Source organism: Rhinatrema bivittatum, chromosome 4, assembly GCF_901001135.1.
Source record: "Rhinatrema bivittatum chromosome 4, aRhiBiv1.1, whole genome shotgun sequence".
In the NCBI taxonomy this organism is placed as follows: domain Eukaryota; kingdom Metazoa; phylum Chordata; class Amphibia; order Gymnophiona; family Rhinatrematidae; genus Rhinatrema; species Rhinatrema bivittatum.
Window position 1 is genome coordinate 211,424,328 of NC_042618.1, and position 27,135 is coordinate 211,451,462.

Sequence of the window (27,135 nt, forward strand, 5' to 3'; positions counted from 1 at the left end):
ATTAGAACAAAGGCATCCAAAAAGGAAAGGAATGGTCATACCGCAAGCTTGGGCACAATTTGTACTGAATCACAGGTGCTTGCTATATTCTGCTCTTCAGTAAAAATATTACAATGAATTTGTGGTGCAGGAGCAGCCACTAGGTGCACCCAGAGTTAGGGATTAAAGTGGATGAGATGGTCCTCTGTATCAAAGAGCTTGAAAGATATGAGTACTAAAAGGAGAACTAAATTGGGGTAGAGAACTCTGCGGTAAAAGAGTATTAAGTTGGATAACAACCATAGTGAAAGTGAATTCATTTGTCTTCCAGATGCTTCAGCTTGCAAGGATGGGGCAGAGTCCAGAGGTTATCTGGGGAAATGTGAAAGGGAGGTGAACTGGATTATCATTGACCACCAAAATACAAATGAACTGGCAAATAAATGTTTTAATAAATATTCCAAAACAGTTCAAGGAGATTAGAGGGAGGTCTTGGACAGGTAGCTGAATTTATGACCTTTTCAAAAGTGTGCTTAGAATAGGAGGAATTCAATTTACAAATGAAAGATTAGTGCAAGGAAGAAGAGTGTCTTGGTGCATCCAAGAAGGCATTAGGGTAACCTGCATGGAGAGACTATTACAACCCTATCATCAGCGGCTAGACTACATCAAGCTTCCAAGAACCATGGCATGAATGTCTTTAAAAACCACACAGTAAGCATGGGGGGAGCAGGGATAGCATTAGAGCAAATGGCACCCTGGGTTAAAAGCACCCTCTCCCACCTGATGGCGCCCCCACACCTCCGGAGCCTCTCTTTAGCCACAGTGGGATGGAGGCTTGTTTTCAGCTGTGGCAGGATGGGATTCGTGTGGCTACACTGCTGCAGGATGGGTAATGCAATGCCCAGGGTTCTCCTCTCAACTCACGGCACCCTGGGTAACCACCCAGCTCACCCACCCCAAAATCCAAAACTATGGACAATTGGCTTAACTAGTTTTAGTAGTAGCGTGTAGTTCTACAAAACTTGGATAAGACATTGAAAGGCATCTCGGTATTGGGTTTAGTGTTCTTGTAAAAATCAGCGAAAGATGGCAAAGCCTGAAATGGCCTACCAATGGAGATAGTGGAGGCCAGTACTTAAATATATTCTGGGCATGTTTTACACTGATATAGGTTGTAGTAGTAGAAATGGGGTTGAACGTTCAGATAAAGGATATGGGAGGGGAATGTCAGTTGTGTTGAGTGTAGGAATTTATATGCTTTGTCGTCTCAAAGTGGAAGAATTGCAACTGGGCAGACTGGATGGGCAAATTGATCTCTTTCTACCATCATTGCTATGTACCTAGGAAACCAAGGAACTGTACAGAATAGTTTTTGGGTTTTGCAGTCCTTAGCCATCACTTTTGAGTGAGTGGTCTGTCAATAACCATTCCTTTCTTCTCCCAGGTATTGAAAAATCCTGAAGAAATAGCTGCCTTGTACCAAGAGCTCAGTCAGTTCCCCTCTCTCTCCAGTGCTTCCGTCGGACCTAATGTCACAACGCAGTATGGAGGAAAGTATTGCAGTATCTATACAGGTAATTGTCTCTACTCATATTCTGCAGCTCTACTCGTAGAAAGTCAACTGTCTGCTTGCACCCTGCACTTATGCATACACATTTAAGTACAGCTAGGCTAGAACATATACAAGATAATACAGTGAGAAAGTAACAGAGATCGGATCTGGGCTTTACATATGTGATAGCTCTGAGCAAAATCCAGGAGTTTACCTGGCTGCTCCAGAGAGATAGTGTCAAGGCAAAGTAAGGAGGATGATGAATTTAAGTTACAGTATCGTTAGTAATGAAGGGTAATGAATCTGTGGCCTGGTGTTAATCCCCCTTGGTTTGATATGTTTCAGAGTGGTCGCAACGGGATTTGGAACGGAATGAAAATGTGAAATTCTGCCGACAATACATAGTGTTCCATGATAATGGATCCATTGTGTATTCAGGGGCATCTGGGAACAGCACAGAGATAAAAGGAGAGTAAGTATGGTATCTTAACACCTGAAAATTTCACATAACCTGAGAAGCGCTGATCCCAGAGTGTCACATACAGACCCAGAGGCACTAATTCCGCTGCCCACCTCCCCATTATAAACATCCTAGAGCATTGTACACGTTCCCCACCCCAAGCCATTAATTCCAGAATGTCACACACAGCCTTCTTGCTTCAGGTAATTAATCCCATGTTCCCTGTACGTACCCAAATCAGTCCAGACCATGGGTTGAGCCTCCTGTCTAGCAGATGGAGACAGACCAAAACTGAAAGGGTATCCTATATGAGGACAGAGCCTACCCTGTAGCCCTTCAGTATTTGTCTCCAGCAGGTGGAACAGCTCACCCTGTGGTTCCCTGTTTGTCTTATTCTTTGTCCCTTTTGGGGATTTTTTTCTACCTTTGCTTCTAACGCTCTTTGGATCAAACAAGTATTTATTCTTTATTGATTTATAAAAAAAAAAAGTTTGTTTGGACTCTGAGGATCGCTTTCACAAATCCTATTTAACAAGCTTGCAAGAGGAATCGGACCCCCTTCCTGCTCCCCCCATGGCTAAGGTCCCTAGGCTTCCTGTTCCTCCCGCCCCAGCGGCTGCAGACTGGCAGGGGTCGATTCAGTTTCAAGTGGCCCCGAAGCCCGCCCGCCCGCCCCCCCCCCCCCCCGGATCCTCCTGCTCCTCTGCCTGCCCAGGAGCCGGATCAGGACCCAGATTCGGCTGACGCCTCTCCCCCCCCCCCCCCCGGAGGGAGATGACCCTCGTGTCCTCAGTCTCTTCCGAAGAGAGGAATTGGAACCTCTTATCCCCTTCATTTCTCAGGAATTTGGGATGGAGTGTCCCCCAGTGGACGAGTTTTCGGCGGCGATACCAGCTTCCTCAGACCCGGTCCTGGCGGGACTCAGGGCTCTGCCGTGCTCTTTCCCCTACCACCCTATGCACAAACTAATGCTCCTCAGGGAATGGCAGGCCCCCGAGTCGGGTCTTCTGATCGGGAGAGCCATGGAAAAGCTTTATCCTCTCCCTGAGGAGTGTTTAGATTTATTGAAAATGCCTAAGGTGGACTCTTCTGTGACGGCGGTCACTAAGCTGGAATTCCATCTCACTAAGCTGGAATTCCATCTCAAGCGCATTTTTGAAATCCTGGCCTTAGGTTTTGGGCGTCGATCTGCAGCAGTCCTATGCAGTAGGCAAGCCTTAGATGGGTCCAACAATTACTCAGCACCCAAGACCTTCCGTCTGCAGAGGCAGAGCAGGCTGAAAGGTTGGAAGGCGCTATAGCTTATGGGGTGGATGCCCTCTACGACTTGTTCCGGGTGCAGGCGAAGGCGATGGCTTCGGCGGTTTCGGCCAGATGACTTCTCTGGCTCCGCTGGGCGGTTGATTCATCCTCCAAGGCACAGCTGGGAACTCTTCCTTTCAAAGGTAAGTTGCTTTTTGGCGAGGACCTGGAGCAGCTTATTAAATCCTTGGGGGAAAACAAGGTTCATAAGTTGCCTGAGGATCGCCTGAAACAAGCGAGAGCTTTCTTTCCTACTTGTACCCGTTTCCGGGGTCAACGAAGATATCACCCGAGAGCAAGGGGCACCTTCTCTAGGGGAAACTCCTCCAGGTCCCAGTCCTGGCCTCAGTCCTTTCGAGGTCATCGGCCCTTCCGAGGTGCTACTCCCCATCGTCCCACGCCCAAGCCCGCCTCCCAATGAGAATCTGCCGGCCCATCCCTCCTTTCCCAACTTAGGTGGTCGTCTGTCCCTGTTCGTGGAGGAATGGGCCAAAATTACGTCGGACCAGTGGGTCCTCGAAACAATCGAAAGAGGCTACGCCTTAGAATTTGCTCGCGACATTCCAGACCTCCACATAGTCTCTCCGTGCGGCCACCGGAAGAGGGCTGCTGTAACACAGACTCTCACCAGACTCCAGAGCCTGGGGGTGATTGTCCTGGTGGCGGAACACGGCGCCGGCCAGTATTCTATCTACTTCATAGTCCCAAAAAAGGATGACTCCTTTCGTCCCATCTTGGATCTCAAGAGGGTCAACTGTGCCCTCAAAGTGCCCCATTTCTGGATGGAAACCCTGCAGGCGGTGATAGCGGCGGTCCATCCCGGAGAATTTCTGGCGTCACTCGACCTGACGGAAGCCTACCTGCACATACCGATCCGTGCCGAACATCAGAGGTATCTCCGGTTCCACATCATGGGTCAACACTTCCAGTTTCGGGCCCTGCCCTTCGGCCTCGCCACGGTTCCACGCACGTTTACCAAGGTGATGGTGGTGGTGGTGGCAGCCCTCTGGAAGGACGGGGTGCTGGTCCACCCGTACTTGGACGATTGGTTGGTCCGGGCCAAGTCGGAGACCCTATGCAGTCAAGCAGTGGAACACATCCTTGCTCTTCTCTCGTCCCTGGGATGGATCGTCAATTTTTCCAAGAGCAATCTCCAACCGACTCAGGTCTTGGAATTCCTGGGGGCTCGCTTCAATACCCGCGCCGGCAAGGTCTTTCTGCCAGACTCGAGAGCGTTCAAGCTGATGGATCAGGTTCAGAGCTTCTTTTCCATGCCTCTTCCCACAGCGTGGGATTATCTACAGGTCCTGGGGACCATGGCTTCCACAATCGACTTGGTCCCCTGGGCATTTGCGCATATGCGTCCCTTACAGAGAGCTTTGCTGTCCCGTTGGCAGCCGGTTTCGGGACAGTTTCAGATGCCGCTCCCTCTCTCAGACTCTACCATCAGCGACTTACAATGGTGGCTATCACTCAAGCACCTTCTTCGTGGAATGTCCCTTCGGACCCCGCAGTGGATGGTGGTCATGACGGACGCCAGCCTCTCTGGTTGGGGAGCGGTTTGCCAGTCTCAGGCCATGCAGGGATACTGGTCCCCGGCCCAATCTCGCTGGCACATCAACTGCCTGGAGACTCGTGCGGATCGTCTGGCACTCAAGGCATTTCTCCCACTGCTTCGACGACGGGCAGTCCGAGTGCTCTCGGACAACTCTACCAGTGTGGCGTATATCAATTGCCAGGAGGGCACCAGGAGTCGCCTGGTGGCCCTCGAAGCTAGTCAGCTGCTCGCATGGGCGGAGCGACTCCTGGCGTGCCTTACGGCCTCTCACATCGCGAGCAACGAGAATGTTCAAGCCGACTTCTTGAGTCGTCAGCGTCTGGATCCCGGCGAGTGGGAGTTGTCCAGCTCCATGGACCTGATCATCAGCAGGTGGGGTCCTCCACACCTGGACTTGATGGCAACCATGAACAACGCCAAAGCTCCCAGGTTTTTCAGCCACTGGAGGGAACACTGCTCAGAAGGGGTAGATGCCTCTGGTCCTTCCTTGGCTGTGCGACGTCCTTCTGTATGTGTTTCCTCCTTGGCCCCTCATAGGGAAAGTGCTCAGACGGATAGAGCTTCACAGAGGTCCGGTCATTCTCGTAGCTCCCGAGTGGCCTCACAGGCCGTGGTTCGTGGACCTAGTCAACCTTGCGTCGGACGGTCCTCTTCGTCTCGACCATCTTCCATGCCTCCTCCGACAAGGTCCCGTATTTTTCGACCAGGCAGATCTTTTTGTCTTGCGGCATGGCTTTTGAATGGCAGAGGCTGAGGCGGAGGGGATATGCTGAGGATGTCATCTCCACTATTCTGCAGGCTCGCAAAACCTCTACTTCCCTCGCCTATGTTTGGGTTTGGAAGGTTTTTGAGCTTGTCTGCGAGGAAGCGGGTGTTTCGGCACGTTCGGCTCCAGTCTCGTTGGTCCTCTCATTCCTCCAGCGAGGGCTCTCTAAGGGTCTCTTTCGGCTCGCTCCATGTACAGGTGTCTGCCCTCAGTTCTCTCTTGGAAAGCCTTGAAGGCTACGCGGTTGCGTCTTATCCGGATATTGTCCGTTTTCTCAAAGGGATCAAACATTTGAAGCTGCCGTTGCAGCCCACTTGTCCCTCGTGGAGTCTGAATCTGGTTCTCCGGGCTCTCTGTCGGGCTCTTTTTGAGCCCCTTCGTCGTTCTTCCCTTAAAGATTTGACACTTAAGACTGTGTTTTTGGTCTCTATTTCCTCCGCCAGACGGGTGTCTGAGATTCAAGCGTTGTCTTGCCGTGAACCCTTCTTATGTTTCTGGACTCCGGGGTCTCTCAAGATGGTCCCGTCGTTCTTACCGAAGGTTGTGTCTTCCTTTCATGTCAATCAGTCGATGGAGCTTCCCGCATTCTCTCCTGCGGATGTTGCAAGCCCTGGCGGGGATGATTTACGCTGTGTCAATGTGAATCACGTTCTCATGCGTTATCTTGAGGTAACTAATGACTTTCGGGTGTCGGACCATCTTTTTGTCTTATGGAGTGGCTCCAACCGGGGCAAACAGGCCTCTAAGACTACGATATCTCGCCAGTTGAAGGAGGCGATCTCGTCGGCTTACATCTGTCAGGGACGTCCGGTCCCGGAGGCCCTTAAGGCTCATTCCTTGCGTTCTTGGGCGGAGAGCCAGTCGGTCTCTCCGCAGGAGATATGCAGGGCAGCTACTTTGGAAGTCTCTGCATACGTTTGCTCAACATTACCGCCTTGATGTTCAGGTGCCAGTTTTTGGTTCCTTTGGGCGGCAGGTGCTTCGAGCGGGGTTGTCAAGGTCCCACCCTGTTTAGGGAAGCTTTGGTACATCCAATGGTCTGGACTGATCCGGGTACGTACAGGGAAAGGAAAATTAGTTCTTACCTGTTAGTTTTCATTCTTGTAGTACCACGGATCAGTCCAGACGCCCTTCCCTTTCCTGTCTTTTTGTCCGCTCAAAGCTCCTTACACCATTCCTCACATGCTGTATTCTACATGATTCTTTTCCTTTCTATGTGTTCTTTAATAAGAGGCACCGGAAGCATCTATGAGAATGATTGTGGGCATTCATGCAAGAGTGTCCATACACAGAGTTCATTCATTGTTTTTACTAGTTCAAAGTTTGCAGAATTCTCTTGTTGATTGCTCAAGTTCTTCTGTTGCTTGCTTGTTCCATGGTGTTTCTTCATGCTTTCTCTGCTTTGACAATGGTTATACTGAAGGGCTACAGAGTAGGTTCTGTCCTCATATAGGATACCCTTTCAGTTTTGGTCTGTCTCCATCTGCTGGACAGGAGGCTCAACCCATGGTCTGGATTGATCCGTGGTACTACAGGAACGAAAATTAACAGGTAAGAACTAATTTTCCTGCATCGCAGCTCCCTCCCAAAAATTTAGCCTGAACTAACTGCTCTCATCCACTTGCGTTTGTCAGAGTTTTTATCTCCCTTCTCACCAGACATTCTACATATATAAAACACAGGTCCCTGAGCTGCCTTTGTATCCTAATGCAGTTTCTACCATCAGGACTCACTCCGAATAAGAATCTTGTCTTTGAGTGATTGTATTGCTGCACCATTCTCCCTGCATATGTTTGTGCACCCAGTATTATGTCTGACTCTGTGTACTCTGTAACTGTGAAGAAGGAGAGCCACTTGACTACATAACAATTGTGCAAGGTTTCTTATTCTGATCATCATCAAAACCTCCTAACCAGTGGCTAACTATGTATTGCTCAATCTCAGGGCAGAAGGAGAAATCTCTGGTTTAGATGGGGATAACAAAGACTTTTAACCTCTCTCTGTAGTTGGGTGCTGCTTTGCATCTGTTTGACATAGCTGTCATTTGGAGACCTGTGTGAGTGTGTGTATGTACTAGGACTTTCACTGAAGTTGGTGACATACTATGTTATACATTTGACAAACAAAAATAGGTATGTTTAAGGGAACCAAGTATACATAGAAGGCCATTTTCAAAAGCCTAAGTAAAAGTGCTGTCTGAACATTGCCCACCCTGCATGCGGGTAAAGCACATGTGAGAATAAACACCACATATGTGGGAAAAGTAGGTGGGGACAGAGGTGGGATTAGGTTGAGAGAGGCAGCAACATGCATAGTTTTCCATTTTCAAAACTAGATGCATTGTTTTGTTTTTTTTTTTAAAGGAAATGGTATCTACAGAAAAAAGAAGTGCAAATCTCTGCAGGTACTCTTCCTTAGGAAGTTTTTCAAGGAAAAGTACATGCATATTTTCCCTTTGAGATTTGATGCAAAAGCTTGTGGCGAAAATACCTGTGTACATTGCAATAATCAACATCGTAATAATTTGCATACTGGAAAATTCAGATTAAGATAGTGCCTTGTTTAGAGTGGGATCCTGGAGGCACAGTAGGGGTAGCATTGAGTTTTCTGAAGCTGCAGAGGAGCATCTTGAATGCATGTCTCAGGCGTTCTCCTGAATCTCATTCCTGGGTTCTGTCCATTAGATTCCTCTTCCAGAAGCACATCTCTCTCCTCCCTTCACCCAGAAAATGTGTCAATATCTTTTTTTTTTTTTTTGTCTCCATCGACAAGAAGGACTGAATTAGCCATGACACATGGGTGATTTCAACCTTCTGTCTTAGCTCATAGAGCTTTTGTTCTGCTGAACATATTTAGGAATTCCTGCATGGGTGCTGCCTCGTGAGCTCCATAGTCCTTTTTTTTTTTCCACCCAAGCATCAAGCATGGATGTTTACCCTAACTCTTGTTTTCTTTAAGTAATGTCTCGATATCTTCAGTTTTATAACTTTTTTTTTCTCTTAAAATTTTGAGTAGGCAACCCCACAAACAGCACTTTTCAAAAAATAAATAAAAAGTTTGTCACAGAAAATGTCGAGCACTAAGAAGCTCACCATTGGTAACTTCAAGGATTACATATATGGTAAGATGTCTATCACTGATGGCCACAACATTTGTTACTAGTGCCTAGGACCTGACCACAACCAATCTAACTGCTAACACTATGGCTGGATGTCTTTGTGCTCTCGGAAGTCTGGAGCCTTGAAGATGGAGGAACTGTGTAAGTCTCTGAGCCACCATCGTTACTCCTTTTAGAGTGGAGCTTCTTCTGGCTCCCCAGGTGCCAAGTTGAGCAGGAGCTTCTCAAGCAAACCTCCCCCTCTGAGCAGGCTTGGAGTCGAGTAAGCAACAAAATGCCATTCTCAAGCGTTGGTAAGCTTTCCACGTGCACCGCATAGCTTGGGGCAGAGTAAACAGAAAAGCACCATTCCTTGGAGCTGGCCAGGAATGATGCCAAAGAAGCAGCGGCTTTAGCACTGGCGGTGCAGTTGATGCACCATTTGCTGGCACATTGGGGCCTTGCTCCATTGATCCTTGACATTGATGATACTCAAGTCTCAGAGAGAGGACTGGCACCATTGACGCACTAGATCTTGGTGCCGCCAACACAACTATTTCTTAAATCCAGTCCCTTCAACACATTCAGGAAGAGTTGGAGGTGCAGAGAGAGAGAGATGCTCCATTTACCTCTTCCTATTTCAAAGGGATTTTCCTATCAAGGCTACTTGAACAAGGCTTTTGTGTAGACACACCAGATGCTATCTGCTTGATGTTACCCTTAATTTCTAATCATCAGCCAGGACAAATATTGCAAAGTCCAGAGGACTTTTAAAAGAACTCCGGTTTGATTTCTGAAAGGATGATCCATTTCCAATGCCTGGCCAGAGGACACAGTAGGCCTGGAACCAAGTGGGAGAGTTGGTGAAGATTTTCTTTATCTCTGTGGTAGATAAGGACAAGGAGGGCACTCTTCAGCCTCTGCTGTCCAGGGTATCATATTTGCTTCTTCAAGAAGGTGTCCCTTTTACCCCTGACCCAAGGAGGTAACCCATCAAACCCCCATGAAGGTTTGAGTCCATACCACTCTCTTGCAGCAGCCAGTTTGAGGACATTCCCCAGGAGTACTCCCCTTTTGAGGCAACCAAGGACCCGTCCTCAGTCACCTACATCATCATTGGGATCCTGGATCAGTGTCCGTCTCCCCTCTGATCAAAGGAGGGATTGTTGGGAATCCCCTCCAACCCCCTACCTGAGTCTCTCTTTGAAACACTTGTCTCCACTTGAGGACCTTGCCTATTCCAAATTTTGGATAAGTAGGGTAAGATACTGGGAGTTGTCCATAAGGACAAAGACCATCACATGGAAGACTTTGGCCTTCACTAGTTTCTAGACACCCGTCAGAGCCATTCTGATCCTGCAAGAATTACAGACAAGCACATGGGAGAATCTCATTTTAGTGCTCCAGTAGGCAGGAAACTAGATCTAAAGTATAGAGAGAGCCCTTGGACTGAAGAGAGCCTTTGCTTATTGCCAAAAAATACTCTGCCACATCATCAGGGCTCGCAACATACAGCTTCTAATTTTAATGCTTTTAAATTCAAAATAGAATTTCTTTCCCAATCTCAGTTGCCTCTTTCTTTCCTCATTGCACCTTTCCACTTGTTCACATCTTGTCCATCTCTTCCTAATTCATTTTCCTAGTTCTTCTTTCCATTTTGCTTATCATGCATGTTCTTCTTTTTCAAATCTCTCATGCTGTTTCTCTGATATCTTTCATTCATCACAGTCTATTCACCTTACAGCTCTTCATCTATCACTTTTTTTTTAACTCTTCACCTTCCCTTTTCCTTTTTTTCTCACTGCTTTATTTTCACTTCTGTTAGCACCTACTTCCATTTCTTGCTTTATCTGGATCCTCCTTATAGCTTCTGTTCCCTCATCTTCTTCTCCCACCCAATGGCAGCTGGTTTACAGGTGCAGCAATACAGCCACTCTATCAAAAATAAATCACAGGTAAAGCCTTTGCTTTTCCTGACAAACCTACCAAAGAGCTCTTGAGAGTTGTCTTGCAGGGTGTGTATCAGGCCTGCTTTCTGAGTTGAAGGGGGCATGTTGTGAAGGACCAACTGGGCCCTTACTAGAAAAGAGACCCATTGGAGTGCCCATCTCGGTCCCTCTGTTGTAGCACTGATTGTAGGCGGAGTTGTCCTGATGCTGTTTGAAGAAGCTGCTGCCCAGAATGAGGAGGGAAGATGGGAGTAAACAGTAAGCTCCTACATAGGATGGACACAGCTGGGAGAAAAACCAGTCAAGGGCCAAAGAAGCAAGCACTACTAGAAGTTGTTACCCTCTAAAAAAAACATGGAGGACAGAAGCTGAGGCTGCCATCACTGCTGCCATGGGACACTGAGGCTACCACTTTCATGGAAGAGTGGCCTCTTCCCTTCCTCCCCCCTCCCACCCCAATCATCCCACATGAAAGGGTGGGAGCAGTGATTTTGAAAGCTACCCTTGCCTACTTGCCTGGGCTGAGTACATTTTCTTGGCCGGCAGGCCCAGGAGTTTAGGGAGATGGCAGAAGCCTGATTAAGGCCTAGGCAGCAAAACCATTTTTAGCCCGGAATGGGTAGGCAGGGAAGAGGAATCTTTTGTTCCTGATTGGACTTGGAGAGTGGGGACCATGTTGTGTAAAGTATGGACTTGTTATAGTGAGTTTTATGGACTTGTCACAGATATTGCTGAAGATTGCTTCTCAAATTATGAAATAATACAATAAAGTTGGAATGTTTATAATGGACCAAGAATCCTGATTACTTGACCAGCACCTACTACCAAAAGGATTTATTCAAAACTTAAATTCAACTCACATTTTTGTTTGATCAAACTGTTTATTGCTGTAAGGTTTTGACATCTGCTTGGTAATTTTGTTTTGTCTACCCATGCCAACAGAGATAGCTCCTGTGCCCCCACTGGGGCCATAAGTGGCGGCGCTGGCTGTCTCTCTCACTCTCTGTCACTAGCCCGACTTCCTCCCAGTCCTGCTAACTCTCTTGCTCTGGCTCCTCCATGTTCTAGCACTGACCCAGCTCCTCTTCAGGCCTTCACTCCACCACCGCTCGGCTGAGCGCACACCGAACAGAGCCCGATTGAGATGTGGCACCCTGGATAGGGTACACATTCTCATCCATGTCACTTCTGCCCTGCAAAGACATGTTCCCATCACAATGCTGCCTGCTCTCTTTGGCATATCACTTTAGCCCTACATGGCCAAGTCCCATCACAATGCTGCCTGTCCTCCATGTCTGGTCAGAGCTTTGGTAGACTGGAGCTCATGATAGAGGTAGGTGGGCTGTCAAAAAGGTGGTGACAAGCCATGCTTTGCCCACCCATGTGATATATTGACAAGGGGAAAACAGCTTTAGCCACTCTCCAGCTAACATACACACCCTGCACTATTAACAGGCTGTACCTTTTTACTACAGTGTGCATACATATGTATGTAAGTGTACTGTGTGTGTGTGTGTGTGTGTGTGTGTGTAGAAAGATGTAGATATATATCTATGTTTTTTACCATGGGTCTGCAACCTTTCAAAAGAGAAGAGCCATTTTACATATTTTTTTTCCTCTTCAAATCATTTCAAGAGCCATAATCCTGTTGTAAATTGGGACACGCATACATTTTTCCCTTCCCGCATCCCCAACAGTCTTCCTGAATACCTCATCCATTCCCAGCAGTCTCCCTCTCTCTCACTTAGCAGGAACATCATCTCCTCCCAGAGGACAAACCTCCAGATGCTTCACCAGCAGGCTTCAGGTCTCCTCTTCCCACATACCAGCATAGGTCGCAGCCGCTGCCTCCTCTTCCCAAATCGAGGTATACGCCCTCCTCAGGACTACAGGTGCTGAAGAGGAAGAAATGGCAACTTAGGCCGAAGACACATCCTTCTTCCTTTTATCCCGCATGGGCAGCGCTGAAGAGAAAAAAAAGGCAGTACTTAAATTTTTTTTTTTTCCTCTTCAGCATCACCGTGTGGGACATAGGGGAAGAAGGAGATATCTTTGGCCCCAGCTGCCTTTTTTATCCTCCAGTGCTGGTAACTATGTCAGAGCTGTGCTGAGCTGTGAAAAATGCCACAGGCTGCTGATCCCTGGTTTATACATATATTTGGGTTTATATATGTGCAAGTATCTATACTCATTTTATATTTTTATAATCTCAGGTGAGGCGGGACCTCTGAGATTGAGACTGGGATCTTTCCCCAGTCGTTTCTCTGTTTCCAGAGATTGCCTTGCTATTCTTTGTAACCTTTGATCTTTGCAGGCTATTAAGCAGAGAGTCACCTTCAGGGGCTCTGAAGGCTGTCATGCGAGAAAGCAAGAACAGCAAAGGAGAGGACAAACAATTCCTTGAGGTGGGTCTGTGTGGAAGATAAGCATCTCTATTATCCCTGGTGGCATAATCCTGTCCTTGTGCATTTATATATTGTGTTTATGCATGTGCATTTGTAACTGTATGTGTGTGTGTTTGTGCACATAGCGCATGTCTGCATGCACAATGGGGTGAGGAATTAATCTTAAAAGAGTTCAGAAAATAAGCAACATAAGTGCCATGCTGGATCAGACCAAGATTCATCAAGCCCAGCATCTTGTCTCCAACAGTGGCCAGTCCAGGTCGCAGGTACCTGGAAGATCCCATAAAATACGGTAGATATTTAAGCATTAAAGGCATGGTGGTAGTATAGATAGTTCCAGTTGAATATACCCCATCCCTTGAATCACATATCATGCAACTGAATGAACATCATTGGTGGGAAAGATGTGTAAATACCACAGTTGCTTGCACCCACTCAGAGCTTTAATTTGCCTTGTGTGGTGATGTGGCCATCTTGCTGCAAAATGTGAAGATGGGATCAGAATTGGGTTGGTGATGGGGAATGGAAGTTAACACAACTCAAGATTTTCCAGCACTAGCAACTAGGAGAAACCCTGTGTAATTTATGGATGATAGTGCACCCCCATCAGCAAATCAGAATGTGGTTACTTAATAGCCTTATTAGAAAAACAAAAAATGATTAAAACTACAAACCTTCCAACGGTTGCAATATTAAGAATGCTAACTTTGCAAGAGTTTATTGCTGATGTTATAACACATCTAGACCTTTTAGGATTGCTGGTTATAGTGCTATAAATACAAAACATACTAGTTAAACTCTGGCCTGGGCTTCCATGCATTTATAAAATCTGTGGCTCCTGATCCACAAACTGTTAATGGTGACTCCCCGAAGCCTTACTAACTACCAGCATAATGAGGAGGGAATTTGTGGCAGCCAAAATGCAGCATAATGATTCTCTTGGAATGAGGACAGCAGGAGCCAGCATCATCTTTACCTTAGGGCAGGGCTTCCCAAACGTTTCGCCAATGTGACCCCATTTTAGCACTTGAAAATTCACATGACCCCAGAGGACAACCAAACCTAATTAGCGGGGGTGTAGTTCGCCTCCAACCAATCCTTCCACTCACCATTCCTGCACTCCAACTGATCCCCTCTCTCAGCCTCCACCCCCCTCCAGATGACCTCTCAACCTCTGCCCCTCCAGCTGATCCCCTCTTACATCCCCCCCCAGTTCTTCTCTCCTTCCCAGCCTAGCCTCTCGCTCACCCACTCCAGCTTTTTACTTCCTCCCCACTGAACCTCTCTCACCTCCAAGCCATTTTTGTAACCCCAATTGATCATCTGTCATCCCCTTCCTCTCTCTTTTCTCACATTACCCCCCCCCCCCAGTTGATACTCTCACCCCTAGCTCCTCGCTTGCATCCCCCCCTCTCACCTTCCACAGCCAATCCCTCTCCCACTGATCCAACCCTCAGCCTTCCTGTATCTTATCCCTCCCTTCAAATAGCCCCATCCACACATCCCCTTGACTAGGATCAGCAGCAACATTTTCCTTTGGGTCTCAGGCAATAAGTGGAAGACAATTAGTGGGAAGAGAGGGCAGGCTGATGACAGGGGCAACATTTTTCTCTTAGGTAAGTTCAGTAATGGGAGAGGGTAGAGAAGAAGTGACAACCTGCACAGACCTGTGCACACTCTGCCCACTCTTCCCCAATGGCTGGTCCAATGCCTGATGTTGATCTGCAACTGGCAGCAGCATTAGTAATGAAAGTCATCACAGGATCTGTGAGCCAGTAAAAGCTCACAGGCCCTGTGGTGGCCCCAGTCCCTCCTCACACATGGCTTCTTGTTAACATGGAAACTCAAAAAAAGCAAATAGAATGTTAGGAATTATTAGGAAGGGAATGGTTAATAAAACGGAAAATGTCATCATGCCTCTGTATCGCTCCATGGTGAGACCACACCTTGAATACTGTGTACAATTCTGGTCACCGTATCTCAAAAAAGATATAGTTGCAATGGAGAAGGTACAGAGAAGGGCAACCAAAATGATAAAGGGGATGGAACAGCTCCCCTATGAGGAAAGGCTGAAGAGGTTAGGGCTGTTCAGCTTGGAGAAGAGACCGCTGAGGGGGGATATGATAGAGGTCTTTAAGATCATGAGAGGTCTTGAACGAGTAGATGTGACTTGGTTATTTACACTTTCGAATAATAGAAGGACTAGGGGGCATTCCATGAAGTTAGCAAGTAGCACATTTAAGACTAATCAGAGAAAATTCTTTTTCACTCAACGCACAATAAAGCTCTGGAATTTGTTGCCAGAGGATGTGGTTAGTGTAGTTAGTGTAGCTGGGTTCAAAAAAGGTTTGGATAAGTTCTTGGAAGAGAAGTCTATTAACTGCTATTAATCAAGTTTACTTACAATTAATAGCAGTGGCTATTCCCTATCAGTAGCATGGGATCTTCTTAGTGTTTGGGTAATTGCCAGGTTCTTGTGGCCTGGTTTGGCCTCTGTTTGAAACAGGATGCTCGGCTTGATGGACCCTTGGTCTGACCCAGCATAGCAATTTCTTATGTTCTTGAGGGTGGGACCATTGCAGGACCTGAGACTGCATGCTAGCTCAAAGATCCCATGCTGATTTCCACTACTTCTGCTGCTGGTGATGTCTGGAGAGGACTGCCCTTCGAGGCATTTGTGACCCCAGCTGGAGGTTTTGTGACCCCATTTGGGGTCCCGACCCACAGTTTGGGAAGCTCTGCCTTAGGGGAGTGTAAGAGGTCGACCACATGGAAGAATCTAACCTGAAGAAATGAAGTACTCCTGATAGTTGTAGAATTATGCCAGTAAACTGTTGGTAATGTGATACAGTAAAGACATTTCTTTTATAAATCATGATATGAAAAATAGCTGAGTATGTGGTAGAGCCAGAGGAGTAAATGAGCAAAATGGAAAAGCGCAAAAAAGATTTTTAAAACACTGACTTCCTGCAAAGATGACTTAGAAAATAGGCCCATATAAATATTATTTGAGTGCTGAGAATGCCTGAATGCACAGAAAGAAGCTCCAGAACAATTTCAGAAAGGACTGTGGGAAGTTTGGGAGGGTCCTACCCGGGGATGGATTGTAGTAAAATATCACCTGGGGGGATTTTTTCATAACTGGCCCACAGGGGATTTGTCTGACTCCCTTGTGCTTTCTGTGTAGCACAAGCTTTAACAACTCCCAAAAGGATGCCAAGCTGACCTTTGAGAAGTATACCATGTGACTCGGAGTATATATATTGCTACTGGCAGAATTGAGCCAAAAAATCTCTAAGCAGTTGTCACATTTTTCCTAAATAACCAAGAAGTAAATTATAACCAGGGTGAGGAAACCGAGCTGCAGTCCCCCTTTTCACCCATGCAATTAGTCGTGGCCACCAATCTGGTTACATCTTATGTAAACAAAATTCTTATTAATGAAAAAAACTCAAAATGTGCCATAGAAGATGAAAAAGCCAGTTCATAACTCACTGAACCTTACAATAAGGCAGCTGTTTGCTGTTATAAATGCCATTTGAATTCACATAGTCATTCCAATCATTACTGGCAAAAAAATATCCTTTGAATAATCAGTTGAGAATTATGAGGTCAATATTCAAAAGCCATTTAGACGGATAACTCACAAGTTACCCATCTGAATGGCAAACTTTAGACCTGCTTTAGAGCAGGTCTAAAGTTAACTGGCCTTGTGTGGCCAGATAACTTACTACTTACCCTGATATCTTTAAAAGATATCCAGGTAAGTAGTGCTGTCAGCAAAGAAACTAATAAATAAGCAAATGGGGCCAGCAGCTCTACTCTTCTCCTCCCGATCCCCAAATTTTAGTTCCTGTTCATACCCAGATCAGTCCAGACTCCTGAGTTTTTCATCCCTGCCAGTAGATTTATATTTATTTTATTTATTTATTTAAAGAATTTATATACCGGGGTTCCTGTATAGTATACATATCACTCCGGTTTACAAGGAACCAAAACTATCGCTAAGGAACCGTAACTATCGCTTCATTTAGCGGTTTACATTGAACATTTAGCGGTTTACATTGAACATTTAGCGGTTTACATTGAACATAGTTAATTTGAGAAAACATAATAAAACATAAATAAACATAAAATATATATAAAATATATATATAATATAAAATATATAGAGAGAGTTGTTTGGTTTTGTTTTTTTTACTGACACTGCCATAACCTAGTGTGCCACCTGCAATCCCTCAGTATTTCTGTCTTCAACAGATGGTAGCTAGTGTAAAACGTGAGTCTGGAGAGAGGGAAAAAAAAAAGATTAAAAGACAAGAACATTTCTGTATTCTCCCAAGGATTTGTGAGGTCCTGGTCGGGCCATCCCTCTCTTGGGTCGTGTACCCCCTAAGCCCAAACCTTTCCCTATACAGGGGACACACACACACACATACACCCACCTACACACACCCCCCCCACCTACACACACACACCCCCCCACCTACACACACACCCCGCCTCCACCTACACACCCTGCCTCCACCTACACACACACACCCCCTCCACCTACACACACCCCCACCTACACACACACCTACCTACACACCTACACACACACCCACCTACACACACACACCCCCCTCCACCTACACACACCCCCCTCCACCTACACCCCCCACCTACCTACACACATACACACACACACACACCTACCTTTCTGTTCGTAGCCCGGATCAGTCCAGACAAGTGGATTTATGCATCCCTACCAGCAGATATAGACCGCTACATAATCGAGAGTGCCACAAGCAGTCCCTCCGTATTTCTCTGTCTCCAGCAGATGGTAGAGGTGCAAATCTGCAGACTGGAGTTAGGAAAAATAAAAGATGAAGAGTAAGGAGTTTTGGCTCCCTGAGGTGATAGGTTCCTTCAAGGGCCATTCCTCGTGTGGAGCAGGATGATGTTAGTTCAGCACCGGACAGCATCAGGGAGTTCTTCTGTCAGCAGGGGCTATTTTTAGGTCCGATTGCATGTGCTGGCCTGACTGCGCCGGCATGCCAACTCCCACGCAGTGCGGCAAAGTTTGTTGTGGCTGCAGTTTAAAACGGGCTCAACTCAATTCGGGCCTTGTTTTGCCGGGAGTGTGCCTCGGGGGTGGGGGGCTGGGACCTCCAGGGGGACAGCAAGAGCGTGATGGAGGCTGGGCCGGCTCTGGAGGTCCCAGAGGGGGGGGTCGGAGGAGCTGGCAGCCATTTTGTCAGCATGTGCTGGGAGTCAGGCTGCTGCTTCGGAGCCTTGGGATTCCTCTCCCACGCTGTTTCCCACTGAACAGGACCTGCTGGTGGCAGGGGACGAGAAGACCCTCAGGTAGTCACTGTTCAGGATTCTTCCTTCTCGGATCCGGAGGAATTTTCCACGGATTTTGTTCTTCTCCTCCATAAGGCTTATTTAGCCAGGAAGGGTGTAGTGTCCAAGAGACCATTACCCAGGAGGTCCCGGGCAGCCAAGAAGGCTAGGGATCGAAGGGCTGTGGAGAAAGGAGGGTTCCTGTACTTGTTGGGATTTGGACGAGTCGCGTTGGAAGAGGATTCGTCGGAGGGGACAAATGATCCTGATCAGATATAGGGGAGTCCAGTGGATCCGGTCAGAGACCCTGTTGGTGCCGTGGGGGATCTGATGGAGGATCCGGACCAGGACCCAGTGGATGCAGGACCCGGAAGCAGTGCCTATCGCAGAAGGTGATGACCCTTGGGTGGTCAGACTTTTCCGGAGGGAGGAGCTAGGGATTAAAGTCACCCAGGAGGAACTGGACAATGAGGAAGTGAACCCGATCCTGGAGGGATTTATTTATTTATTTGTTTTTATATACCAACATTCGATCTGAGATATCACATCGGTTTACATTCAGGTACTGTAGGTATTTCTCTATCCCCAGAGGGCTTACAATCTGAGTTTTGTACCTGAGGCAATGGAGGGTAAAGTGACTTGCCCAAGGTCACAAGGAGCGACAGCAGGACTCGAACCCTGGTCTCCTGGTTCATAGCCCACTGCTCTAACCACTAGGCTATTCCTCCTAGGGTCCCCCTAAAGCCTTTCTGTTTCCAAAGAAGGTAAAGAAGCTGGGGGATCAGGAATGGAGATCTCCTGAGGTGGGCCTCAAGGTAGTGAGAGCTATGGTGTGAAATTATATCCCTTGCCGGAGCAGACCTTGGAGTCGAGGAGTATACCCAAGGTGGATGCAGCTGTGTCTGCAGTTACCAAAAAGATGACTATCCCGATAGCAGGGTTGGCAGCTCTAAAGGATGTCCAGGATCGGAAGATGGAGATTCTGCTCAAAAGGCTGTTGAGATTTCAGCATTGAGTCTTTGGGCGGCAGTGTGCAGAAGTTTGATGCAGAAGGCCTGCTTATGTTGGGTGCAGAAGGCACATGACAAGCGGTCAGGAATGGCAGCTGAGTCAGCGCAAGCGACTCGCTTGGAAGTGGGAATGGTCTATGTGGCTGATGCTCTTTATGACATGATCAGGACTTCCGTGAGGAATATGGTCTCTGCAGTGGTGGTGCAGAGGCTTCTGTGGCTGTGAAATTGGTCAGCGGATGTGTAGTCTAAAGTCCAGCTGTCTAATCTCCCCTTTAAAGGGAAGCTACTCTTTGGGGAAGACCTGGAGCAGCTCATGAAGCAGTTGGGGGAGTCGAAAGGTAATAAAATTACCTGAGGACAGAAAGGCCCCTAAGAAGCCTTTTCCATCGCAAACTTCTTTTTGGAAGTTACAGAGATTTTTTGCAGGCAGGACACCTGGTCCGGCAGCGCAGAAGCAGAGTTCTAGCAGACAACAGTCCTTTCTGAGTCAGCGCAGATCCCTGAGGGGTGGTGGTACTCAAGGGGGCGGCAGAAACAAGATGGGGCAATGAAGGTGTGTTGGTAGGCTCCTCCCCAGAGGCTATCTGAAGGGGGCTGTCCCATTTTTTTAATGAGGAGGTGATAAGAAATGGCTTTGCCTTAGAATTTTATCATCCGCTCATGGATGCCTTTGTGGTCTCCTGCTGCGTCTCCTGGTGCAAGCAAGAGGCAGTACAGGATACACTACATCAGTTACAACTCTTGCATGCCATTGTACCGGTACCCCCTCAGGAGAGGGGGCAGGGCTGGTATTCCGTATTCTTTGTGGTGCCAAAGAAGGGAACGTTTTGGCCCATTCTCGATCTGCAGAAGGTTAATGCTGTCCTCCAGGTGCCTCATTTTCGAATGGAGATGTTGCACACGATAGCAGCAGTGCACAAAGGGTAGTTTCTGGCATCGTTGGACTTGTTAGAAGCCTATCTTCATATCCCCATTCGGGCCAAGCACCAAAGGTTCCTGAGGTTCATGGTGCTGGGAGAGCATTTCCAGTTTCATAAGAACATAAGAAATTGCCATACTGGATCAGATCAAGTATCCATCAAGCCCAGCATCCTGTTTTCAACTGTGGCCAATCCAGGCTACAAGTACCTGGCAAGTACCCAAACACTAAGTAGATCCCATGCTACTGATGCCAGTAATAGCAGTGGCTATTCCCTAAGTCAACTTGAGTAATAGCAGTTAATGGACTTCTCCTCTAAGAACTTATCCAAACCTTTTTTAAACCCAGCTATACTAATTGCACTAACCACATCCTCTGGCAGCAAATTCCAGAGCTTAATTGTACATTGAGTGTGAGAGAATTTTCTCAGATTAGTTTTAAATTTGCTACTTGCTAACTTCATGGAGTGCCCCCTGGTCCTCCTATTATTCAAAAGAGTAAATAACTAATTCACATTTACCCTCTAGACCTCTCATGATTTTAAAGACCTCTGTCATATCCCCCTCAGTCATTTCTTCTCCAAGCTGAACAGCCCTAACCTCTTTAGCCTTTCCTCATAGAGGTGCTGTTCCATCTCTTTTATCATTTTGGTTGCCCTTCTCTGTACCTTCTCCAATGCAACTATATCTCTTTTTTGAGATGCGACGACCAGAATTGTACACAATACTCAAGGTGCGGTCTCACCATGGATTGATACAGAGGCATTATGACATTTTCTGTTTTATTCATCATTCCCTTCCTAATAATTCCTAACATTCTGTTGCTTTTTTGACTGCCGCAGCACACTGAGCTGATTTCAATGTATTATCCACTATGATGCCTAGATCTTTTTCCTTGGTGGTAGCTCCTAATATGGAACCTAATATTGTGTAACTACAGCATGGGTTATTTTTCCCTATATGCATCACCTTACACTTATCCACATTAAATTTCATCTGCCATTTGGATGACCAATCTTCCAGTCTCGCAAGGTCCTTATGCAATTTATCACAATCTGCTTGCTCTTCCCTTTGTGTTGGTGGTGGCAGCACTTAGGAAGTAGGGAATACTGGTGCAACCGTACCTGAATGATTGGTTGATAATGGGCAAAGTTGAGGTGGAGTGTCGTTACTCAGTTCAGCGGGTACTGCAGCTTCTGGAGTCATTGGGCTGGGTGACGAACCTAGCAAAGAGTTAGTTATTTGAAGCTGGCCCAGTCGTTAGAGTATCTGAGGGCACACTTCGATACCTAGATGGGGAAGGTGTTTCTGACTGTGGAGAGAGTCAGCAAGTTGCAGGGGTCAGGTCTTTCAGTTACTGCGCCTTTCGTTGCCCAGGGTCTGGGATTATTTGCAGGTCCTGGGTTCCATGGCGTCTACGCTGGAATTAGTTCCATGGGTTTTTGCTCACTTTTGACCTCTTTTCGGGCTCTGTTATCCCATTGGAATCCACTGTCAGAAGATTTTCAGCTTCGTTTACCATTGTCAGAGGATGCCAGGTCCAGTCTCTCGTGGTGGCTGTCTCTGCACAATCTGAAGAAAGGGATGGATCTGGAAGTGCCCGACTGGTTTGTAGTGACTACAGATTGCCAGCCTCTCAGGCTGGGGGCACAATTTGTCAAGGGAAATCAGCCCTGGGTCAGCAATCGCCAGAGGAGCCAACCTGGAAACTAGGGCAGTGCACAAAGCCTTACTAGCGTTTCTTCTGCTTGTATAGGACAAATTGTTGCGAGTGTTCTTGGACAAAGCGATGACAGTGGCATATATCAATCGTCAGGGCGATACAAAGTCATCTAGTGGCGCTGGAGACGCAAGAGCTGTTCGTGTGGGTGGAGAAACATCTGGTGAGAATAGCTGCCTCTCATGTCACAGGAGTGGACAATGTACAGGCGGTCTTCCTCAGACAGCTTCTGGACCCAGGGGAGTGGGAATTGTCTGTGGAAGCCTTCGCCTTGCTGCAGGCAAGGTGGGGCAGTCCAGCGGTGGACCTCATGGCAACTCTAGCAAATTCTAAAATAGATCATTTTTTCAGTCACAGAAGAGAGGTCGGATCAGTCGGCATCAAAACTCTAGTTCAAACGTGGCCGACTCATCGGTTGCTGTATGTGTTCCCACCATGGCCCCTCATAGGTCAGGTGCTGTGGTGCATCGAGCTTCATCCGGGCAGGGTGATTCTGGTGGCACCCAAATGGTCGCATCTGCCGTGATTTGTGGACCTTCTACATCTGACAGTGGATGGTCCCATTCGTTTGACCCATCTCTCAGGTTTGCTACGGCAGGGGCCTATATTTTCAGACTGGGAGGATCACTTCTGTCTAACGGCTTGGCTTTTGAGAGCCAGCGACTCCATTTGAAAGGTTATTCGGAGCCTGTGATTGCGATGTTGCTTCAAGCAAGGAGACCTTTCACGTCAATGGCTTATGTCCAAGTGTGAAGGGTGTTTGAATCTTGGTGTTTGCAGAACAGGATGCAACCTTTGAAGGTAGACTTTCTGCATATCCTGGCCTTTTTGCAGAGCGGTTTGGCATATAATTCTCTTTGGGTCCAAGTAGCAGCCTTGGGTTCTCTTCAAGATAGGATTCAGTGAAGACCGTTGGCATCTCATCAGGATGTGGTTCGTTTCCTAAAGGGGAAAAATATTTGCGTCCTCCAGTTTGGAAGATTTGTCCAGCTTGCAATCTGAATTTGGTTCTTCAGGTGCTGTGTGGTCCTCCTTTCGAACCAATGTGGAGGGCGTCGTTAAAGAATTTAACCCTGAAGGCTGTTTTCCTGGTGGCTATCCTTTCGTCTAGGCAAATATCTTGAGTTGCAAGCATTGTCGTGTCCTGTGTTTTTCGAAGGATGTGGTTTCATTATGTATGGTTCCATCCTTTTTGCCTAAGGTGGTGTCATCTTTCTTTTTAACCAGGTGGTTGAGCTACCAGCCTTTCTGAATTTGGCAGCCGACTCTCCAATGGCAAGGGAGCTTTACTTATTGGATGTGCATCGAATCCTATTGTGATATCTCAGGGTGACGAATGCCTTTCAGAGATCTGATCATTTGTTTTTCATGTTCAGTGGTGCAAGGAAGGGTAATAAGGCTTCCAAGGACACTATTGCTCGATGGTTGAAGGAGACGATAGCTTCGGCTTACATCTGTAAGGGCAGGTCAGTGCCAGAGGGTTGAGAGCGCATTCCACTAGGGCGCAGGCAGTCTCGTGGGCAGAATGTCAGTTGCTTTTTTGATCTTGACATCCGGCACCTAACCGGAACCGTCTTAAATACTAGTATGTACTAGTTCCGCCCTCTATGCTACTACAATCACTGTCATTGCATTGACCAATCACGAGTTATATCAGGGAATACCACTCAATAGTGGCATTTAAACCACTAGGATTGACGGTGTTCAGCCTAAATATCCACTGTTGTTCCTTTATGGTCGCAACCATAAATACAGTGTTTGGAGAGGAATCAACAAGGCCTATGAAGAGAAGCATACCATCCCTATCATGAAGCATGGAGGTGGATCTTTAGTGTTTTGGGAGTGAGCTACAGAAGTACAGGGAATTTAGTCAAAATTGATGGCAGGATGAATGCAGCATCTTATCAGAAAATATTGGAGGAGAATTTGCATTCATCAGCTAGGAAACTGCACATGGGGCACGCTTGGAATTTCTAACTTGACAAGGATCCAAAACATAAGGCCAAGTCGACCCTTCAGCGGCTGCAGCAGAAAAAAGTGAAGGTTTTAGAGTGGCCGTCACAATATCCTGACCTCAGCATCATTGAGCCACTTTGGGGAGAACTCAACATGCAGTTCATGCTAGACCAAAGAATTTACAGGATCTGGAGGCTTTTTTGCCAAGAGGAATGGGCAGCTTTACCAAATGGGAAAATAAAGGGCCTCATTCACAGCTATCACAAAAGACTGCAAGCTGTCATTGATGCAAAAGGGGGCAATACACAATATTAATGTTGTGTCCGTCAGTCGCTGATGGCTAAGACCGCTCTGCCTTACCTCTTTTCCTCCTCTTTGGGCAAGATGGCTGCCTTCGGTGCCGCGTGCCTCGGCATCTCCAGTCTAGCATGGGCGTTCCAGTCCGCCATGCTCACTCCCTTGGCCTCCTAGGGCTCGCACGCGCACCTCTCCTACGTTCAAATACATGTCATGACGGGAACCTCGGGGACGTCCCCACCGCATGATGTCAATACCTCCGGGTATTTCAAGCCTCCACTTCGCTACCACCATTGAGTTAGCAAGGACGTCAGTTAAGCTACTCTGACCACTCTAAGCTGCACGCTTAGACGCCACGCTACACTCCAAGGGCCTCGCTCCTTCAGAAGCTCAAGACACCCACTCCTCGGGGTCTCTCGCTTCCATCTCCCTTCGGGGCCTTACTAATTGAGACAACTGCTCCTCGGGGGTCTCTCTCTCTCTCTCTTACTCTACAGGACCTCTGGACTACCTGGTACTCGCTCCTCGAGGGCCTACCATTCTAGTATCCTGTACCACGGACCTTTGGTCCCACCATCTCTATCAGGAAGACGCCTACACGCCTGTGAGTACCTTTGCGATCCGGTGCTCCAACGCCACCCACCAGGCTTGGCGCTGCCCTGGGTCCCCCGCCTCTCTGAAACATCTGGGTGAGAATCTACTTCTAAGACTGTTGAATGTATTGGCACCTTGCGGACCTCAGTGCCTTATCTTCCTGCTTCATACCATCTGCCTACAGCAGTACAATAAAGCCGTCCATTCTATCTGTGTCTGCTATCTGAGTTTAGCCTATCACTGTGTTCCCCACGGGGCTCCTCCCCATGGGCGGAGTCATCTTCACAGCGACCAAGGGTCCACAATGCCACAGACACAACAATTGAGAGCTAAAGATATATAAACTTTTGAAAAGGACCATTTTATTATTTCCTTTATTGCTATGGTTTGTTGAATGATTGTGCTCTTATGTGATGCATAAAATAGTTTAATTTGAAACACATTAAAAATAAGATGTTTTGTCTGATTACTCATGTTTTCTTAAAATACTATACATTTTACAAATTCTGCCAGGGGTATGTTAACTTATGAGCACAACTGTATATATAAAAAATTGTTCACTATGACGCAGGTAAAGAAACACATATTCTCCTCCCTTTCAGTACAAGTTGTTAGATGACAAAATCTTCAAATCATCTAAAGTTTGGTTCAATTCAATCTGATGTTTCACAATAGGAGCCTCAGCTTTCCCAGTCCTAATACAACTCTTATATTGAATGGGTTTTAATTGCACCCTTTGTTTGGCTGATGTAAACCTTACCACAGGGATATAAAATTGCACATATATAACTTGCTGTGTATCATTGTTAAACACACCTCCAAAACAAAAAAAAAACATTTTGAAAGGGAGGGGTGTTCAAAAGACTTCAATTCCATATAATGCATACAAATGGAGCAGTGTCCACATTTATAATTGCCCCATTGAGATGAATCATCTCCCCAGGAGAGCCCCAGGGAAGTGTGAAACAAGCTTGTTCCTCAAATTTGGACCCTGTGTGCATAAAATACATGCATGTACTTTTATAAAATAGGCATATAAACTCGCTGATCCCTACATGAAAATGTGTGTATACTGAAACATACGTTTGTACTTTTGAAGCCATATACATTATATTTTATCAACTGTGCAGCTTCCGCTACACAGCTTATAAAATACGGCATAACTTTAGGCACACCTACTTGTGCATGGATGTGCTGAGTTATACACAGTATTGAAAATGACCCTCAATAACTGCCTGTGTTGTGACTGTTGTGTTAACCTATATGTGGGGAAAAACAAATATAGACACGTAGTAAAAACATACAAACTAATGGGGAGGACCTTTGAGGTCCTTCTAGTCCCTTCAAGTAGTGGGATGTTCCAAAGGAGGAGGCAGTGTAGGGAGATGTATAGAGAGAGAATCTTTGAGAAGGGGGTAGAGGTATGGGAAGATTGACATGGTATGGAGGAGGAGCCCTTGATAAGGGTCGCAGTGTGTGGGAAGATCAGAGGAAGTACAGAGAATGATTGCTTGAGATGGAAGAGTTCTGTTGCAACATTACTTATGGAATCGTGTCATGCTCCTGCTTCCCCAGGTCTGGAATAAGAACAGGAAAGTGAAGAGCATAAACCTCACTGCGCTGGAGAAACATGGGAAAGTATATGAGGATGGTAGGTCTTCACTAACATCTGATCAGGTCATGTGCTGTTAATGAGGAACTCAGTAGTGCAGCTTTGCATGTAACTTAATTCTTCTTGATGGTCTTGCAGTGAATGCTCAAACTATTAATCGTTAACAGTGATCCTGTAATAAATCATCTAACTGAATCAGTTTTCAGCAGTGACCCTGCAGCAACAGCTTATCCGTCATGCTTCAGTTGTTGGATTGCTTCTGACTAGTCTGCCTCTTTTCCTTTTTCTATCTGTTGTTCATGTACTAGATCAATTTGGGTGCCTAGAGTGGTCACACTCTGAAACCCACCTTCTGTATGTGGCTGAGAGAAAGCGTCAAAAGACAGAGTCCTTCTTCCAAAGCAAAGCTCCAGAGCTTAGCAGCAGTATTGCTGACGAGGAGGAGGGAATGGGAAAATCTGGCAAGCAGGACAAAGCTATCAAGGTAATGCAAACAATAATAATCAAAGTGTAAATCCTATTTTAAAGAATTTGTATTGTAACATGTCCCGTTCCCAAATAGCTTACAATGTGAGGTTATGTTCATGAAGGTTAAAGAACGTACTCAATTTCAGACAGGCAGCATG

General features: G+C 46.7%; 1 protein-coding gene across 1 annotated transcript in view; it reads left to right on the forward strand.

The window, feature by feature from the left end:
- APEH (acylaminoacyl-peptide hydrolase) overlaps positions 1–27,135 on the forward strand; it is a 169,492-nt gene that overhangs the window by 45,477 nt on the left and 96,880 nt on the right. Inside the window, exons 3-7 of the mRNA XM_029599657.1 lie at positions 1,427–1,556; positions 1,880–2,006; positions 12,981–13,071; positions 26,473–26,548; positions 26,818–26,993. Coding sequence (XP_029455517.1) covers positions 1,427–1,556; positions 1,880–2,006; positions 12,981–13,071; positions 26,473–26,548; positions 26,818–26,993 — 600 coding nt within the window. The remainder of the gene's footprint in view (positions 1–1,426; positions 1,557–1,879; positions 2,007–12,980; positions 13,072–26,472; positions 26,549–26,817; positions 26,994–27,135) is intronic.